The sequence below is a fragment of the Dendrobates tinctorius genome, unplaced genomic scaffold, assembly GCF_039654945.1.
Source record: "Dendrobates tinctorius isolate UK_male_01 unplaced genomic scaffold, ASM3965494v1 ptg000075l, whole genome shotgun sequence".
NCBI classification, from domain to species: domain Eukaryota; kingdom Metazoa; phylum Chordata; class Amphibia; order Anura; family Dendrobatidae; genus Dendrobates; species Dendrobates tinctorius.
Window position 1 is genome coordinate 1,554,204 of NW_027361743.1, and position 19,710 is coordinate 1,573,913.

General features: G+C 42.9%; 1 protein-coding gene across 2 annotated transcripts in view; it reads right to left on the reverse strand.

Moving 5' to 3' along the window:
* ARHGAP42 (Rho GTPase activating protein 42) overlaps positions 1-19,710 on the reverse strand; it is a 373,376-nt gene that overhangs the window by 129,447 nt on the left and 224,219 nt on the right. For both annotated transcript variants that reach the window (XM_073582941.1, XM_073582942.1), the window contains exon 5: positions 13,958-14,059. In XM_073582941.1, the coding sequence (XP_073439042.1) occupies positions 13,958-14,059 (102 nt within the window). The remainder of the gene's footprint in view (positions 1-13,957; positions 14,060-19,710) is intronic.

Sequence of the window (19,710 nt, forward strand, 5' to 3'; positions counted from 1 at the left end):
CAGAAAGGTAAGAGGAAATCCAGGACAGGGCAAGGTCTTTTATGCCAAGGGAAGAAAGAATCTGTAGCAGTAGGCAGTGGTCAACTGTGTAAAAGGCAGAGGACAGGTCAAGAAGGAGGAGGATGGAGAATTGTATGTTAGCTTTGGCTGTGAGTATGTCATTAGTAATTTTGGACAGGGCAGTTTCAGTGTAGTGGTGGGGGAGGTAGCCAGATTGCAGGATGTCAAGGAGGGAGTTAGATGAGGGGTGGGAGGAAAGTTGAGCATGGAAATGCTGTTCAAGGAGTTTGGAAGCAAACGGGAGAAGGGATATGGGGCAATAGCTGGGCATAGCAGTTGGGTCAAGGTTTGATTTTTTGAGGATGGGTGTTATGGTGGCATGTTTGAAGGCAGAGGGGAAGGTACCAGAAGTTAGGGATAGGTTGAAGAGATGGGTTAGGGCTGGAATGGTCATGTTAGTGAGGTTGGGGAGCAGGTGGGAAGGGATGGGGTCAAGTGCACAGGTGGTGAGACGTGATTTGGAGAGGAGATGAGTAAGCTCTCCTTCAGTGATGTTGGAGAGGGAGGTTATTAGGGAAGGGCAGAGGTCTGGTATGTGGAGCGGTTGGGGTGATGAAACAGTAAAGGTTTGCCTTGTTTGGTCGATCTTGTTTTTGAAGTAGGTGGCAAAGTCCTCAGCAGAGATGAGGGGAGTTGGATGTTGCAGTGGTGGGCGGAGAAGAGAGTTGACTGTGCTGAACAGTTGTTTTGGGTTGTGGGATAGTGAAGATACAAGGTTTGTGAAATAGGTCTGTTTAGCAGAGGTGAGGGCTGATTTAAAGGCAAGTGTAGCTTGTTTGAAAGCAGTGAAGTTGTCTGGCAGGCGTGTTTTCTTCCAACAACGCTCTGCGACCCTGGATGCTTGTCGAAGTTTTTTGGTGAGGTTGTTGTGCCAGGGTTGCCTATTGGTTTGTCACACTTTGCCATGCATAAGAGGAGCGACTGAGTCTATGGCTGATGTGAGGGTGGCATTGTGATGGGGAGAGGGCCAGTGATGGGGAGAGGGCCAGTGATGGGGAGAGAGCCAGTGATGGGTATGATGGGGAGAGGGCCAATGATTGGGGTGATGGGGAGAGGGCCAATGATTGGGGTGATGGGGAGAGGGCCAATGATGGGGGTGATGGGGAGAGGGCCAATGATGGGAGTGATGGGGAGAGGGACAATGATGGGGAGGAGGAAATGATGGAGGTGGTTGGAATAGGCAATTTCTACATGAAGGGGATCATGATGGGGCATATTTCTACATGAAGGGGATCATGATGGGGCATATTTCTACATGAAGGGGATCATGATGGGGCATATTTCTACATGAAGGAGATCATGATGGGGCATATTTCTACATGAAGGGGGTCATGATGGGGCATATTTCTGCATGAAGAGGATCATGATGGGGCATATTTCTACATGATGGGGCATATTTCTACATGAAGGGGATCATAATGGGACATATTTCTGCATGAAGAGGATCATGATGGGGCATATTTCTACATGAAGGGGATCATGATGGGGCATTTCTACATGAAGGGGATCATGATGGGGCATATTTCTACATGAAGGGGATCATGATGGGACATATTTCTGCATGAAGGGGATCATGATGGGGCATATTTCTGCATGAAGGGGATCATGATGGGGCATATTTCTGCATGAAGGGGATCATGATGGGGCATATTTCTGCATGAAGAGGATCATGATGGGGCATATTTCTGCATGAAGGGGATCATGATGGGGCATATTTCTGCATGAAGGGGATCATGATGGGCATATTTGTACATGAAGGGGATCATGATGGGGCATATTTCTGCATGAAGGGGATCATGATGGGGCATATTTCTACATGAAGGGGATCATGATGGGGCATATTTCTGCATGAAGGGGATCATGATGGGGCATATTTCTACATGAAGGGGATCATGATGGGGCATATTTCTGCATGAAGGGGATCATGATGGGGCATATTTCTGCATGAAGGGGATCATGATGGGGCATTTCTACATGAAGGGGATCATGATGGGCATATTTCTGCATGATGGGGATCATGATGGAGCATATGTCTGCATGAAGGGGATCATGATGGGGCATATTTATACATGAAGGGGATTATGATGGGGCATATTTATACATGAAGGGGATCATGATGGGGCATATTTCTACATGAAGGGGATCATGATGGGGCATATTTCTGCATGAAGGGGATCATGATGGGGCATTTCTACATGAAGGGGATCATGATGGAGCATATTTCTGCATGAAGGGGATCATGATGGGGCATTTCTACATGAAGGAGATCATGATGGGGCATATTTCTACATGATGGGGATCATGATGGGGCATATTTCTGCATGAAGGGGATCATGATGGGGCATATTTCTGCATGAAGGGGATCGTGATGGGGCATATTTCTACATGATGGGGATCAGAATGGAGCATATTTCTGCATGAAGGGGATCATGATGGGGCATATTTCTACATGAAGGGGATCATGATGGGGCATATTTCTACATGAAGGGGATCATGATGGGGCATATTTCTACATGAAGGGGATCATGATGGGGCATATTTCTACATGAAGAGGATCATGATGGGGCATTTGGTACGTGTTGGCACTTTGTCATAAATAATTGGGTTTTATGTTGCAATTTGGGCACTTGGTCTCAGAAAGGTTCGCCATCACTGTCCTAGGGTACATAATACCCCAGGAACCATTGTTTGCTGCACTAGTAGAGTGATATGTGTTGCCCTACAGCCACTGCATGATCTAAGCTTTAGACTGAATTGGCGGACATTGCCTATAAAGCAGGTAATAGACATATCATTGGGGCAACCTGTGCAGTCACACAGGGGCCCACAAGATAAGGAGGCCCATTTCCACCTCCAAAGCATGTGGAGTTATGCATTGTGATGACCTAATGGGCTGCAAAGGGCCCCTAGAGTGGTATGTAAAAGTTTGGGCACCCCTGGTCAAAATTTCAGTTTTTGTGCACTGTTAAGCAAGTTAAAGTCCTTTGTATTTTAGGCAAAAAAATAAATGAATATATAATAATTATATATACATGTACTGTATATATATATAAATATGTATATAATACATACACATACATATATATATATATATATATATTATATATATATATACACACACCAAAAGTTTTGACACACCTACTCATTCAAAGAGTTTTCTCTATTTTCATGACTATGAAAATTGTAGATTCACTCTGAAGGCATCAAAACTATGAATTAACACATGTGGAATTATATAATTAACAAAAAAGTGTGAAACAAACATGCTGCGGATTCTGCTGCAGATCCGCAGTGGTTTTGGCCCTGCAGAACCGCAGCAGTTTCTGCTGTGGTGTACAGTAGCATTATAACCTATGGAAAATGAAAACCGCAGTGCAGACGGTGCAGATTTTTCCGTGCGGTTTTGCTGCGGTTTTCAATCTGCAGAAAGAAATGACATGCCAATTCTTTCTGCGGATTACGCTGCGGTTTGCCATCTGCTCCATTGTAGAGATGATAAACCGCAGGGCAAAACCTCAGGGTAATCCGCAGATAAACCGCAGGTGTTCTGACATGCGAATTTACCTGCGGATTTTACTAAATCCGCGAGGACAAATCCACAGAGCATTCTGCAGCGTGTGCACACACCCTTATATTCTAGGTTCTTTTCAAGTAGCCACCTTTTGCTTTGAATACTGCTTTGCACACTCTTGGCATTCTGTTGATGAGCTTCAAGAGGTAGTCACCGGAAATGGCTTTCACTTCACAGGTGTGCCCTGTCAGGTTTAATAAGTGGGATTTCTTGCCTTATAAATGGGGTTGGGACCATCAGTTGTGTTGTGCAGAAGTCTGGTGGATACACAGCTGATAGTCCTACTGAATAGACTGTTAGAATTTGTATTATGGCAAGAAAAAAGCAGCTAAGTAAAGAAAAACGAGTGGCCATCATTACTTTAAGAAATGAAGGTCAGTCAGTCCGAAAAATTGGGAAAAGTTTGAAAGTGTCCCCAAGTGCATTGGCAAAAACCATCAAGCGCTACAAAGAATCTACAATTTTCATAGTCATGAAAATAAAGAAAACTCTTTGAATGAGAAGGTGTGTCCAAACTTTTGGTCTGTACTGTATATATATAATATTAGTCCTTTTTTCATTTTAAAAACTACAAAAAGGAAAATGGGCCAATGCAAAGGTTTGGGCACCCTTAAAGATGTGTGCGCTCAGATAACTGGCCAAGGTTTCAGACAGTGGCGTAACTACAAAGTTATGGGCCTCGGGGCGGACTTTCAAATGGCCCACCCATGCCAAAATACACGCACATCTCTGCTCCATACACCTCGTACACGCGCGGCTCCTCTCCATAATAATGATAATAAATTTTATTTCTATAGCGCCGACATATTCCGCAGCACTTTACATTTCAGAGGGGATTTGTACAGACAATAGACATTACAGCATAACAATAATCACATAGATCATAACAGATACCAAGAGGAATGAGGGCCCTGCTCGCAAGCTTACAGTCTATGAGGAAAGAGGGAGACACGAAAGGTGGGTGGTAACAGTTGCCCTGATTGTTTGGACCAGGCATAATGTTAAGTGTGTAACAGTACAGACACAGAGGGCTAATGGATGCATAAAGCTTGTGGGAACATGATGCTGGGAACCTGGTTATGGTAATACTTTTGGCTGTGCCACCCAGGGATAGATTAGGTTAATGTGTTGAGGCGGTAGGCCAGTCTGAATAAATGAGTTTTCAGGGCACGCTTAAAATTGTGGGGATTGGGGACTAATCGCGCCATACTCCTCATACACACACAGGCTCTGCTCCGTATACCTCATACACACACAGGCTCTGCTCCGTATACCTCCTACACACACAGACTCCGCTCCATACACCTCGTACACGCACAGCTCCGTTCCGTACACCTCGTACACACACAGCTCCGTTCCGTCCAAAATTGTACACATACAGCTCCGCTCCATCCAAAATTGTACACGCACAGCTCTGCTACATCCACACTGTAAAACCCTCCTGACCCAACACATAAACTTACCCTCATCCAGCACCATGACAACCAGCACAGCAGAGTCCTGCATACACCGAGGCCCCTGATCATATGACACCTAAATCCTCCCCTCCTGTGACCTCATCACAGGTCCTGTGCGCACATTAGAGAACAGCCAAGCAACGTCATTGCAGGCTGTGGGGGCTGCGGTGGGTCTCTGCGGGTGGGCGAGGATGGGGTGCATGGGGGGTGTGGCAGCTCAGTGCAGTGAGGGAAAAATTGACTCCCGGGCGGGACGCGGGTGGGGGAGGGGGTTCAAGCACGGGACTGTCCCGTGAGAATCGGGATGGTGGGAGATATGGTCTGACCTGCCGAGCCTCTGACTCCCCCCGGGCCCGGTCGCAGTGGCGACTGCAGTGACCATGGTGGTTAGGCCCCTGGTTTCAGAGCTTAATTTGCCCATTAGGGTCAAAAAATCCATCCTCCTATTACCTTGTGCCAAAAACCAGCAGCCATAGGTTCTTCTAAGCAGCTGGCTAGCACTCTGAAAATGAAAATGGTGGAAGCCCACAAAGCAGGTGAAGGCTAAAACAAGATAGCAAACGTTTTCAAGTTGCCTTTTCCTCAGTTCAAAATGCAATTTAGAAATGGCAGTTAACAGGAACAGTGGAGGTCAAGATAAGGTCTGGAAGACAAAGCAAAAGTTCAGTGAGAGCTGCTCGTAGGATTGATAGAGAGGTAAATCAGAACCTCCGCTTGGCTTCAAAAGACCTTCAGAAAGATGAAGCAGATTCTGGAGTTGTAGTACATTTTTCTACTGTTCAGAGACACCTGCAGAAATATAACCTTCATGGAAGAGTCATCAGAAGAAAACCTCTCCTGCATCCTTACCATAAAATTCAGCATCAGAAGTATGCAAAAGAACATCTAAACAAGCCTGATACATTTTGGAAACAAGTCCTGTGCACCGATGAGGTTAAAATAGAACTCTTTGGCCACAATGATCAAAAAAGGGCACAGAATTTCAGGAAAAGAACCTCTCGACAACCATTAACCATGGTGGTGGATCAATAATGCTTTGGAGTTGTGTTGCAGCCAATGGCATGAGGAAAATTAAACGGGTAGACGGAAGAATGGATTCAATAACATTTCAACAAATTCTTGATGCAAACATAACACCATCTGTAAAAAATCTGAGGTTGAAAAGAGGATGACGTCTCAAAAATAGGTAATGATCCTAATCAAAGGTCAAAATCCACAATAGACAACCTTAAAAGGAGCAAGCTGAAAGCTTTACAATGGCCCTCACAGTTCCCTGATCTGATCATCATTGAAAATCTATGGCTGGATTTCAAAATAGCAGTGCATGCAATATGACCCAGGAATCTCACAGAACTGGAAGAATGGATGAAAATCCCTCAAACAAGAATTGAAAGATTCTTGGCTGGCTGCAAAAAAACTGTTTACAAGCTGTGATACTTGCAAAAGCTGGTGCTACTAGGTACTAACCATGCAGGGTGCCCAAACTTTTGCATCGGCTCATTTTCCTTTTTAAATTTTTAAAATGTAAAAGATGAAAATATATATATTTTTTGCATAACATACAAAAGGAAATGTATAATCTTTAACTTTAGCCCTTTTAGAGATCATTTCATCTTCAACTGGCTTAACTGTTCACAATAATAATCATTTTGACAAGTGGTGCCCAAACTTTTACATGCCACTAGTATATGTTTCTTACTCAGGAGACTTTTTCTGTTTGTGTTTGCCAGTGCTATAAAGCCAAGCGGTGTCAAAGGGGAAAAACAAGTTGGATTTGTGTCTTCTTTCAACCTTAAAACCATGGGTCAACACTTGCTGCCCGACTTGTTTCTATCAGATGAGGCATCAGCTTGGCCATAAGAGAATAATGTCACAACTTTCGATTCATTTTTTGCCCATTCTAATGAATGAGGAAAAAAGCATAAGAAAAATGCACACATTTTATGAAGTGTTTTTCCTGCCAATAGATCAGATTTTTCAGCTGCAAATCCTAAACTTGTGAACCAAATTTAAGGCTATGTTCACACATTGCATTTTTGCCTGCAAATGAAAAGCTGATTTTTTACAGTACCAGCAAAAGCTATGAGATTTCAGAAATCTCGCGCACACGCTTGTTTTTTTTTCCTGACTGAATTTGAGAACTGCAGTGGGTTTTTTTTTTTAAATCTGCAGCAAGTCCATTTTTTTCTGTGTTTTTGCAGCTTTTTTATTTTCACCCATAGAAAACTATGAGAAAGTGAAAAAAAAAATGGTGCAAAAAAAGCGCAACAAAAATTTTTGCAGAATTTTTGCAGCATTTTTAGTAAATAAAACGTCAAACATGTACTGTTGACAAAGTACGCATATAACTGGAAACCAAAAAAAGTTGCAAAAATGTAGAGAAAAACAATGCAAAAACGCCTCGTAAATGCAGATAAACACGTTTTTACTGCCAAAAGAGCGGTTTTTGGCTGCAGAAAAAAAAGGCGCGTGCAAATATTGTCCAAATATCTGAGTTTCAAATAGCCTATGGCATCATCTGCATAGATTTGGTACTTTGTAAGTATACCTGTCTTTTCAGGTGACTTATATCGTACATTTTTCGCTAATTTATCCCTCTGCAGACTCTGAAGCAAACAGTCAGGTTTTCCTAAGTTCACCTCCAGAGTAGGTGGAGACCGCTGCTGTTGTCTCTTATACACTGCACACATAATGGAAGCGATCCTGTTCTGCTGTCTCCCTGTAGAATTCCACCAGAGACAGCAGCATGGAGCACAATATTCCAGCAGTACTGAGCAGTGCAACAGCGAATCCAGTTCTCAGGTGAGAAAAAAACAATTACTAGAAAGTAGCAGAATTGTCTTTGCGTCATTCCCATCACCAGGTCAATAATTCTCCTTACTCCTATTTTCATTCCCAGTCTGTACATTTTTCCAGGCAGCTTATAACTCAATAAAAATGTGTCTCTCGACACAATTTTAAGGACAGGTGCACACAACCGTATAAATCAGAGGAGTGCTATTTGACAGATAGCACTCATACCCAGATTATTTTACAGGGCTTTGCACATGTTAAATTTTTTTTTTTTGGACCACCCAGCATAGAACATGCATGAGTTACCTACGGAAATTGGATCAGTGTATGGTCCAATTTTCATGGACTGACTGAATGGAGACGGTGGAGTGGAGAAACTTTTTTTTTTCTCGCTCTCCACCTCCGAGAAAATCAGATCCCACTGAGCAAATTATGAGCAGCACGGCTGGATTGATTTTCTTGGATAGAGAGAAAACTGTCGTTTGCACCTGCCCTGATAGTAACAGAGGCCAGTAATGGGAGAAATATTTTTCCATAATAAGATATTACAATATTTGTTATATTCACTTGTGCTACTGACTTACTCTATGCAAAGTTTCTTAAAGGGAATTGGTCACCAAGTTTTTGCTACCCCATATGACAACACTGCAGCACAATGTAGGGGCAGAGACTCTGACTGACACTTACTACAGATTTGTTAAAATCACTGATTTCTCTGCTGCAGATCTAGCAGTTCTCTGAATGCTGAGCTCTGTATAAACTCACCCACACCACTGATTGGCTGCTTTCTGTGTACACTGTGCATAGGCAGAAAGCTGCCAATCAGTGTTCGGAGCTCATGAATATAGAGGGCTACATGGTAGCAGATTTATTAGTCCACTAATCATAATCTCTAGCTGATAAAACTGATATTATAAAAACTACAATAAGCAGCCCAGTAAGTGACCCAGAACATCTGAAGAGTGGCGATGTCACAGAGTTACTGACGTGACTGCGCTTCAGAGCTGTCGGGTCTCGCACAGCATAGTGTGACCCAGAAGTGGCTGTTTTCAAATCCTATAGAGCGTCAGAATGAGGCTACATAGGCTTTGTTCGCCTGATTTGGTGGACTAAGAGATTTGCTGGACTACGACAGATTCAAAGGACTACGATAGATTCAAAAGACTACGACAGATTCAAAGGACTATGATAGAATTGCTGGACTATGACAGAATCGATGGACTATGACAGATTCAATGGACTACAACGGATTTGCTGGGCTACCAGGGACCTGTGTGGGATTTTTTTTTTCTAAATAAAGTGTTGAAAACCAGGGAGAGTGTTTTTTTCAATAAAGTATTCTTTTGCGTGTGTGTTTCCTTTGTATTACTGGGTTAGTAATAGGGGTGTCTGATGCACATGTCTCCATTACTAGCAACAGGACTTGATGGCAGAGGTATTTTTGGACAATTCACAGCTGACATCAACCACAACCAAAAATTACCAGGATTGCCAACGCTCCTTTGCATTTTGTAACAAATCTGCACAGCAAAAACGCGACGTGTGCACACAGCCTTACAGTCTTGCATTGGATTATGCTGAACATTACATCCATTATTGCAAGAATTAATCTGTGTGCCGACGGCAAGGGCCGGCATTCGACAAACTAAGCATAAATCATTGTATATTTGGCATGGATGTCAGACCACAAGCAATTGCTCCACTTTGCTGGGCAGGTGGCCACATTTGGAAATGACATGTACGTTTAGCGAAGCAGAGCCAAACTACTCATCCGCTCATTCACGTCTGTGATTTAGGCTAAATCCTGCAGCTTGTACCCGCTCTACGCTCACTCCTGAGGATGCAGAAAATACAACGCTGTTATGACAATTACAAGATCTGACACCAAACAAACAATAAAAATGACAAATAGTGAAGGAGAACTACTTGTTCCAATACTCTATGTATCTTCTGGTTCCCATCATTTGTGTTTCAAGTCCGTAGACTACATCGCTATGTGATATAGGATACGAAACTCACGCTAATGGGAAAAAGTATCATATTAGAAACTAATTTGGAGTAAAAATCTACCCTGTAAAAAAACAGTCTGAAAGTCACCAGTTTATAGTGAATACCTCCAATTAACCTGCCTATAAAAAAAAAATCTATACTCCCCCCTGTGAACCCCCTCTGCTCCAGAGCCAATGTTACAGTATTTCCTGTTGGTCTTTGTTGACTTTTCGACATGCATCCAAAAGACCACTGCGGTCAATCCTTTGGTTCAAACCAGCAGAGCCCGGTGAATGGCTGCTGTAAAGACTGGCAGGGATTAATGAAAGACTGGCAGGGGTTAATTAATGGGCGACACTGCACAAGCAGGTGGTTAAATAATTTTTTGGGTTTTAAAAAAGTTCAGTCACTGAACTCAGAGAGAGCGCCTGAGATAAGCGATTGGCTGCAGTGATGTCGGAACGACGTCAGCATTGCAGTCAATTTTCAGAAACCAGGGCAGTGGCAGAGACTCAGAATTGGACACCGGAGAGCAAAGTGAAGCAGAAATTTTTTTTTTTTTTTTTGGTAGGGGGATAGCAACCCGGAGGTTAGGACATAACTTGAAAATGGAAAGCCCCCCTAAACATTAGTATGCGCTTCCGGAGCTTCCCTTAGGAGCAGGTGTAGTCAGAGTTGTATCTTTAAACTATGTGGAGGACATAGAGTTGTAAGGATATATTAAGAAATTACTAATAAAAATAAATAATAAAGTGTGTCCATGTAAACATTCTAACAAAATATTTCACTGCCAAGAATGTATGTGTTGGTACGTGAGCCGACTGGGGGGTGGTCCCTTTTTCGTCGCGAATAGACTGGAGACAGAAATCGATGTGTGTTCAACAGGTCCTCTTTATTGGCCGTCCTCCTGACGACCACAACAACACGACAGCCTCTGTACACACAGGCCCGGGTACCTTTCGCCTTCCTTCTTTCCTTTGCAGTGACGTCCCTCATGGTTCTATCGCTGTGGCAGCCCTAGGCCTACCACCACAGTGCTTTGCCTGTCTGATTCCGTCCGTCTGGTACCCCCAGGCTTCCTCTGTCATGCGGCTATCCTGTCAGGGCCACCCCCCTGATAGTCTCTCCTTCCAGTTCCTTCCAGAGCTCTTCCTCTTTCTGTCTTTTCCTCCTTCAGTCTCTTCCTCCTCTAAGCTCCTCCCCCTTGACTGGCTTCCTTATGGAACTCTCTCTCCTTTTATTATTCCCCTCCCTGGGAATTCCCCTCTCAAGTCCCCGTAACTCCACCCACCATGACTTGCAGTTCCTTAGAATTAGCTTATGTAAGTCCTTTCCTGTCTCCCTCTAGTGGCCAAAACCCAGTACTTCACCATCCTTCACTATTTCTAGCTGTCTTCCCACACGTATATGCAAATTCACGTACTGTACATTTTACATTCACTTTCCTGCTTCAGACAGGTCCATAGGGCAGTCCACTCACCGACATATGTAAAATGTCCCCACTTGCTGTGCTTTGAGCAATTTTTCAAATCATGAAGAAAGATCAATGCCAGTTACTGTCTACTCCCTCCCACTCTGTCTAGCCTCTGATGACGTACGGGGGATCCTGGAACTTTTCTTCATGTTATCACCCAACTTCCCAATCACAGATTGTTACTGTTATCTTTCCCGCTGAACAAACTCCAATAACCAGAGGAAATTGGAAGTTATAGGACTGTTTCCTTAGGATATCACCCCTGCTAACCAAAACTTATCAAATAGATTTCTTAGTATAAAAATATCAATCTCTATGATTATTTTTCCAGAAGATCCCTACACATTTCTACAGAACCTTACATCAGAGGTAACTTTAAAACAGGGACATAATGCTCATGGTCGCAGAGGGTGTGAATGTGTCCAGGTCCGTGTAGTAGGGGGGCTCGTCTATGCCAATTTCACCTGGATGTGTGTCCTCGGTTGCACATTCAGCTGAATTGTATTGAGGCGCAGAGACTCACTGGCTCCCTGTGCTGCAATACACAGGAGCTGCAGAAGACACCTGCTTGCCAGTGGCAGACGATGCATGACAGTGACGCCGTGCGCTGCCCTTACCTGCGCATAGACATCAGCTGCCGGTCTCTGCACCAGCTATGGAGAAGGATACCACATGTCGTGGGAGTGAAGGAAGGTAAGAATATTTTTTTGTTCCTTTCTAAAATGCTCAGAAGAACGGAAGAGGCCCAGGATAGGGGGCACTATTCCCGCAAGGGGGCATTATACCATACGGAAGCTATTATATCAGGATGGGGGATATTATACCAGGATAGGTGACATTATACCAGGATAGGGGACATCATAACATAATGGGGCTATTACACCAGGATGGGGGACATTATACAAGAATGGAGACTTTATACCAGGATGGGGGACATTACACCAGGATGGGAGACATTATAACAGGATGGGGGACATTATACCAGGAATGGGGGACATTATACAAGAATGGAGACTTTATACCAGGAATGGGAGACATTATATCAGGATGGGGGATATTATACCAGGATGGAGGATATTATACCAAGTTGTGGGGCATTATACCAGAATGGGGTCATTATACCAGGATGGGGGACATTATACCAGGAATGGGGGACATTATACCAGGATGGGGGACATTATACCAGGAATGGGGGACATTATACAAGAATAGAGACTTTATACCAGGAATGGGAGACATTATATCAGGATGGAGGATATTATACCAGGATGGAGGATATTATACCAAGTTGTGGGGCATTATACCAGAATAGGGTCATTATACCAGGATGGGGGACATTATACCAGGAATGGGGGACATTATACCAGGATGGGGGACATTATACCAGGATGGGGGACATTATACCAGGAATGGGGGACATTATACAAGAATAGAGACTTTATACCAGGAATGGGAGACATTATATCAGGATGGGGGATATTATACCAGGATGGAGGATATTATACCAAGTTGTGGGGCATTATACCAGGATGGGTGACATTATACCAGGATGGGGGACATTATACCAGGATGGGGGACATTATACCAGGATGGGGAACATTATACCAGGAATGGGGGACATTATACAAGAATGGAGACTTTATACCAGGAATGGGAGACATTATATCAGGATGGGGGATATTATACCAGGATGGAGGATATTATACCAAGTTGTGGGGAATTATACCAGTATGGGGACATTATACCAGCATGGGGGATATTACAAAAGAATGGGAGACATAATACCAAAATTAAGACATTATACCAGGATGCGGGACATTACTACATGGGGGTGCGAACACGCATGTCTTTATAGTATCTAGAATGCTACAAGTCCCCACCTTCTGACCATCAGGTCCTGGGGCCCAGGTCCAAATTTTGTAACAGGGCCTATTGATCGCTAGTTACGCCACTGGTCAGAAGTATTCCACCAATTAAAACTCTTGCTGGAAGACTCCGCCTATATAGTTATCTGATGGTCACGATGTAAAATCCCACCTGACAGAAGCCGAAAAGGCACAGCATCATGTAAATGGGGGCGTATGGTTTCATTAAAAGTATGCTCTGCCAGCTCTCTGTTATGACGCTCGCATGCCCTAAGACGGCATATGGACAGGGGTTGCCTTTCTGAAACTACTCCTAATTTACATTTTTTAGATGACACCAGTAGTTTAACAAAACTTCAAGGTTTTTCTTTGCTGTTTTCCAAATCTTGTACAAGTTTTGTTTGTTTTTTATGTAAAAAAATGGTGAAAATGAAATGATTTGTAAGTCAGTCTAATGGAGTCATTAGTTATTTGACAACCACTGGTGTAATTATACTCGTCTTTATAAAATTGTACCTTTCATCCCTTCCCAGTAGTCATAGTCTTTTTTAGCCATCTATCGACCATGTAATTATTGCTTGATGGAAAGAAACATTACCACACATCTCTTGTACTCCCATCAGCCCAGATAGCATTTCTCCATTTCTCACATGTACGATGATGTCGTGGGCACAGACACATGATTAAACCTAGGAAACGTGTATTTGAAGTCTTTGCCAAGATGAGGAGTAAATGGAGAACAATGTACCTCTTGTAAATGCGCCTCTTTCTTCTTCGATGACAAATTCAAGTGTTTCTCTAAAATTGAATAATATTTCTCACTCTCTTTGTCAAACTTCTTCTTTCCTTCCTAAAAACATGAAAGTTCAAACATTAACATTCGGCATGCAATAGTAATTACAGACTAACAAGCTTAGCGTGCCTTCCTCAAGGACCACTAAAGCCAACATACAAGGTGGTGAAATATGAGACAACATCTATAAATGTTCTCCATCGTGGATGCAAAGGCATCAGCATTCCCATAGTCTCTGTATGCCCTTCCAAATCTACAGGTTATACTGGGATCTGTGGTTTCAAGCATTAAACATATTATACACCTAAATATTTGAAGGATCAGATGGATTCTGCCTTCACTATAACTGGAAAGGCAGGTACAAATGGTCTGGGATTAGTTCCAATTAGTCATTAACTCAGATTATAGGAACCTGGGTACCTGAATTCCAATTATGGTTAGACCAAAACTATGAAATCTTCTGGGCATCTTGATATTTGTGGGTTTGGAGAGGCTGTCCAGGCTTGGGCTTCAAGTGTGCATTCACTCTATACGACTGCAGACTTGTGAATCCTCACAGTGCGCACAGTGCACGCTGGAAGGATTTTCAGTCATGTGCCGACTAGACATGTCCGGCCTCATTCAATTCAATTGTATTGATCAAGACCATGCATGTCTAGTCGGCACGTGACCGCATGTATGCAAATCGCATATTTGTGATCACATTCCCACCCACTCCTGGCATCAAAGAATTCTGACAGCTCGCACTGTGCACACTGTGAGGATTCACAAATCTGCAGTAATATAGAGTGACTACAGACTTGAATCGCAAGCCTGGACAACCCCTTTAAGCAGTGTAGGACTTAATCCTGGAATGTTAAGAAAGAAATTTTATTCCCGCTGTTCCCAAGTATTCAATTTATTTATTGTTTTTAACATCCGTCATACGTTTCCAGATATACTTTTTTTTTTTTTATTTAGTGCTACATTTGTGGTCCATACAAAAGAGGCATGACTCAGATTCTTTGTGGGTGTGTCTTTAGGATGCTTTTCATCATTAGGCCACTTTAACACTCCAAGTATTTGGTTAATATGGGTGAAAAATCCAGAAGTGGTGACGTGTTTCTATTATACATTTCCTCTGGTTGTTCCACTCCTGGTCTTGGATTACAAATACTGATGGAAAATACGGAGCGTGTGAATGTGGCTTTACCCACCCTGTGAAAAAAAAAAAAAAAAAGTAGCAGCGGGGATAAAATAAGGGCAAAAACTGGACACTTCTGCACATCCTACTAATTTCAAAGTAAAGCAGCCAAACTCTTAAGGAAAACTATCAGAAAAAAAGATGGCGAGCACAGCTCACCCCCTCTCCGCATAGGGACCTCTGCACAGATAACAGAGCATGACCATGACAGTAAGTCATTAATATATACAGTATATTCTCATGAGTTGCCCTGCTGTAATATCTGTATACTCTCTATGGCTTCCGCCCTTCCCCAGGAGTTGTGGTATGATGAGACCTTGTCCCTGTACGGTCAGACAGCTATTACACAGTACACAGCAGGGGCACATTTATAAGATTACCTCGGCACAGGAATATTTTTTTAAACACATTCAATTGTGAAAATTATTTTTATTCCAAGATCTGTTAATTAAAATGTACTTTATTTTTGTGGGAAAATTCCTTTAAGGGGGTACGTCCTGCTTGATCACTGTCTCTGCATTGTGACATCCAGACTTTAATCTACTTCCCAAAAGCCGACAGACGAGAATTCTGGAATGTGCGGCATGATGAAATATTTTCCTCAAATGAAGCCTTGTGAAGTAATTGATTTCATACTCCTTATTCCACCATCTCAGCCTGATGTGTTTTGCAGCCACCAATTTGCTTTGCTGTTTGATGTAATGGAGGAATATTTAAAGGAAGAGTATTCTAGTAGTGGTTGTATCAATGAATGCAGCTTCCTTCACACTCTGACTTCTTATTTCTTGACATCCTTTAGTAGAGCAGGGAGTCCTAGGCTCACAGCTCTACCACTCACCATCCTGTAAGCAGAAAGCTGTAGGATCTACCAGGTGACGTCACAGCATTGTGCCACCTATGCCGGCTTGCTCTGTATGCAGAGGGAAATAGGAATTGGCCACTCAGATCAGGGGGATATAAACTTTTTTTTTTGTGGGTCATTGGGTGTCAGAAAGGTAATGAGTAACATCTGTCTCAGTTTCAGCGCTGGACTCTGCTCCCTTCTCCAATGTCCGCCTTTTGTGGTGCTCCAAGATGGGTTCCACAAGTTACATAGCAAACTCCAGTTATTTCATTACCCAAAACTTTTTAAGGCCAACTTGGACACATTTATGCCTTGTATTTACTTCTGTCTAGGAATGTGTTCAACCAATTTATTCAGCTGTTATCTCATCAAACTCCAGTTTGCTGCTATGATCCTCATTTGCTTCCTGTCTCAGACCTGCTGGTTAACCCTTCATCTGCTGTAAACAAACAAACTCATCAAGATACTGTTCCTATCACTATCGACATCTGTCTGATATGTGAGAAATGCAACAAAAGTGTTTCTTCTCCATAAGCAAGTTTTCCTTTTCATTTTCTGCTGCCAGTAGCTATCCATTAATTGCTTGTAAAACCTATGTCTGCTGTAAGCATTACGAACTTTTCTCTGGATTAGTTCACATTACAAATGCGGCTACTATTCCTTTACTGTTTATATATCTTCAGTTCTTGTGCTTGTCTACATCTCTGGCGTTGTGTCTTCTGGCGCATCTGCACCACTTGGCAGCCTCCTGTCCTAGTTTTTATTGTTCAGCCCGCTGTGCCATCTCTGGCAGCTTCTGGCACATAAAAAACTTGTGCAGATGAAGCTAGGGCAAGTAAACCTAGCCTTACTGCACACGCATTGGATCTAGCTTGATCAACATTTAAGTTGCAACTTTTCCAAGAATGCAGGTAATGACCATACAAATAAAGAAAAGTGTAAGAAAAAAAAAATAATTGAGAAAATTAATACAGGAGATATTCTCTCTAACCACTGTACTCCTCATCCCACGACAGTGGGTCGGTTTCTAGCGCCTGAAGGTGGGCCTGTTACTGGCGCCTGGAACTGTAACCAGGGCATGGACGTGGGCCAGTTACTAAAGCTTGGACATGGATCTATTACTGGTGCCTGGAGTTGGTTCTATTGTCAAGGCATGGAGATGGACTTGTTACTAGGGCCTTGAGGCGGGCCTGATGCTAGGTCCTGGAGTCCGGTCTATTGTTAGTGCCTTAAGATGAGTCTGTTGCTACAATTTTTAGGTGGGCTTGTAGTTAGGGACTGGAGTTGGGTCCTTCTAAAGCCTGGAGAAGGGCATGTTGCTTGGACCGTTGGTCAAGCCTGTTGCTAAGGACTAGAGCTGAGCCTGTTAGGGCAAGGAGGCAGGAAAGAACCGAAGAAGTTTTATTTTTGAAGATTGTGTTCATCAGCTCTAAAAGAATTTCATATAGGGTATATAACTAATTCATTGACCACCATTAATGAAAATTCTGGATCTTCTGACTCAAAGACACATGGGGACTTTCTAACTAGTCCCCGTTAGCTGGAGAGTAGTTACCCATGGCAACAAATCAGATTCCATTTGGCGGCCATGTGAAAGGTTGCTAGGGGTGTCTGCTCCATTTTCACTTCAACAAAAATCTATGTGAAAATAAATTTGATTTCCCGTAAGTACAGTAAATGTCTTCTCAGATCATTCGGGCACCTGCTGTTTCAATCTCAGTCATAAAACCTGTTTACTAGCGGGAAATGGCGCGTTATGGTCTTTAGCACATTCCACTTCTAGAATTGCTGGACTCTCTTCCAGCGCAAATAACTTCTGTTATTTTACTCAATCTGCAAACAAAAGGCTTTTTTTATTCCTTTTGCTGTTGAAATCAGATATTCCTGCAGACTTCCAGGTCTCCTGATGTCACGTATTAATCATCACCGTGGGCAGTATCAAGCAGTCATTGTTTTTTTATTGCTTCGTAATACCATTTACCATAAGTCAGCCCCAGTCATACCCTTAAAATAAAATTTAAAAAAAAAAATCACCTCCAAAGAAAGATGTATAATTATCAGATAAATATCTAATATCTATCTTGGATCTAATATTTATTTAGTTTCATACATATGCATCTAGACTATATATGTACAGTATCTAAAGAGCCCACTGATCCCAGCGTAGTCCTGGTCCACCGGGGTAACACACCTATGTGTGAAATTATTGAGAAGTGGGAGGAACCGCGGCAACTCAGCCACAAAGTGGAGACCCGGTAATGTTACAGATCGGGAGGCCGGGTGCTGAGGGCAGAAAAGTCACCAATGCTCTGCTGACTCCATTACTGCAGAATCAAGACCTCCTCTGGTATTAACATTAGCACAAACACTGAGCACCGTCAGGGAGCTTAACGGCCAAGCAGCTGCACGCAGCCGTAAATCACCAAGCACAATGCCGAGCGTCGGATGAAGTGGTGTAAAGGTATCACTAATAGACTCTGGAGGAAATGTGTTCTGTGCAATGACATATCACTGTGCTATGACTGCCACACCATAACTGAGGAGTCCAGATCTCCTTTGGTATTACCATCAGCACAAACATGGCGCCCCCATCTGCAGCTTCATATCATAGGTTTCCATGAACAAGCTACTACATGCCATCCTGACATTACCAAGCACAATTCCATACATAAAATGCAGTAGAGAAAAGCCACCAACACTGGACTCTAGAGATGGAAACATGTTGGTTGGAGTGACGACTCACGCTTATGTTTGGGGGAGAAGAGATAATACTATGTGTTTGATTTTCAGGGATTGTCCTAGGCTCCTTAGGTCAAGTGAAGAAAAATCTTAAATTCTTCACCATACAAGACATTTTGTAAAATTATAGATCCAAATTTGGGCAAAGCCCTTTTCTGTTCCACATGACTGTGATCAGGGCACATACAGATGGTTGGGAGAGTTTGATGTGGAAGAACAAGACCGGCTGCACAGAAGACAAACCTCAGCCCCACCCAACACGTTTGGGATGAACTAGAACAGAGATTGTGAGCCTGGCCTCTACTCCAACATCAGTGTCCGACATCACAAATGTTATTCTTGACAATGAGCAAAAGTTCCCTCAAACACGTCCAAAATCTTATAGAAATCCTTCTTGGAAGAGTAGAAGTTGTTACAGGGGGCTACAGAAAGGTACCAACTCCATATTAACGGTTATGTATTTAAAACCTAAATTCTGAAAAAGTTTGGACGCTGGGTAAAACATAAAGTAAAGTAGAGTGCAATGATACAGTATACATCTATTAGAGCCATAGTTTATTCACAACATAACACAGTCTGTAAATGTCTGGGAAGTGAGGAGACCAATTGCTGGACATTTTTGAGAGAGGAACGTTGTCCCATTTTTGTGTGATGTCGGATTCTCACTACGCCACAATCCAGGGTCTTCTTTGTCAGATTTTTTTGTTTCATAATACGCCAAATGTTTTCTATAGGTGAAAAGTCTGGACTGCAGGCGAGCAGTTCATCACCCGAACTCTTCTGAGGAGGAGGCATGCTGTTGTGATGGATGCAGTATGTGGTTTAGCATTGTCTTGCTGAAATATGCAAGGCCTTTCCCGAGATAGAAAATCTGCTCCATTCAGACAATGTCTAACACCTCTATATAAAGCTCAGCATTGATGGTGTCTCATGTGTAATCTG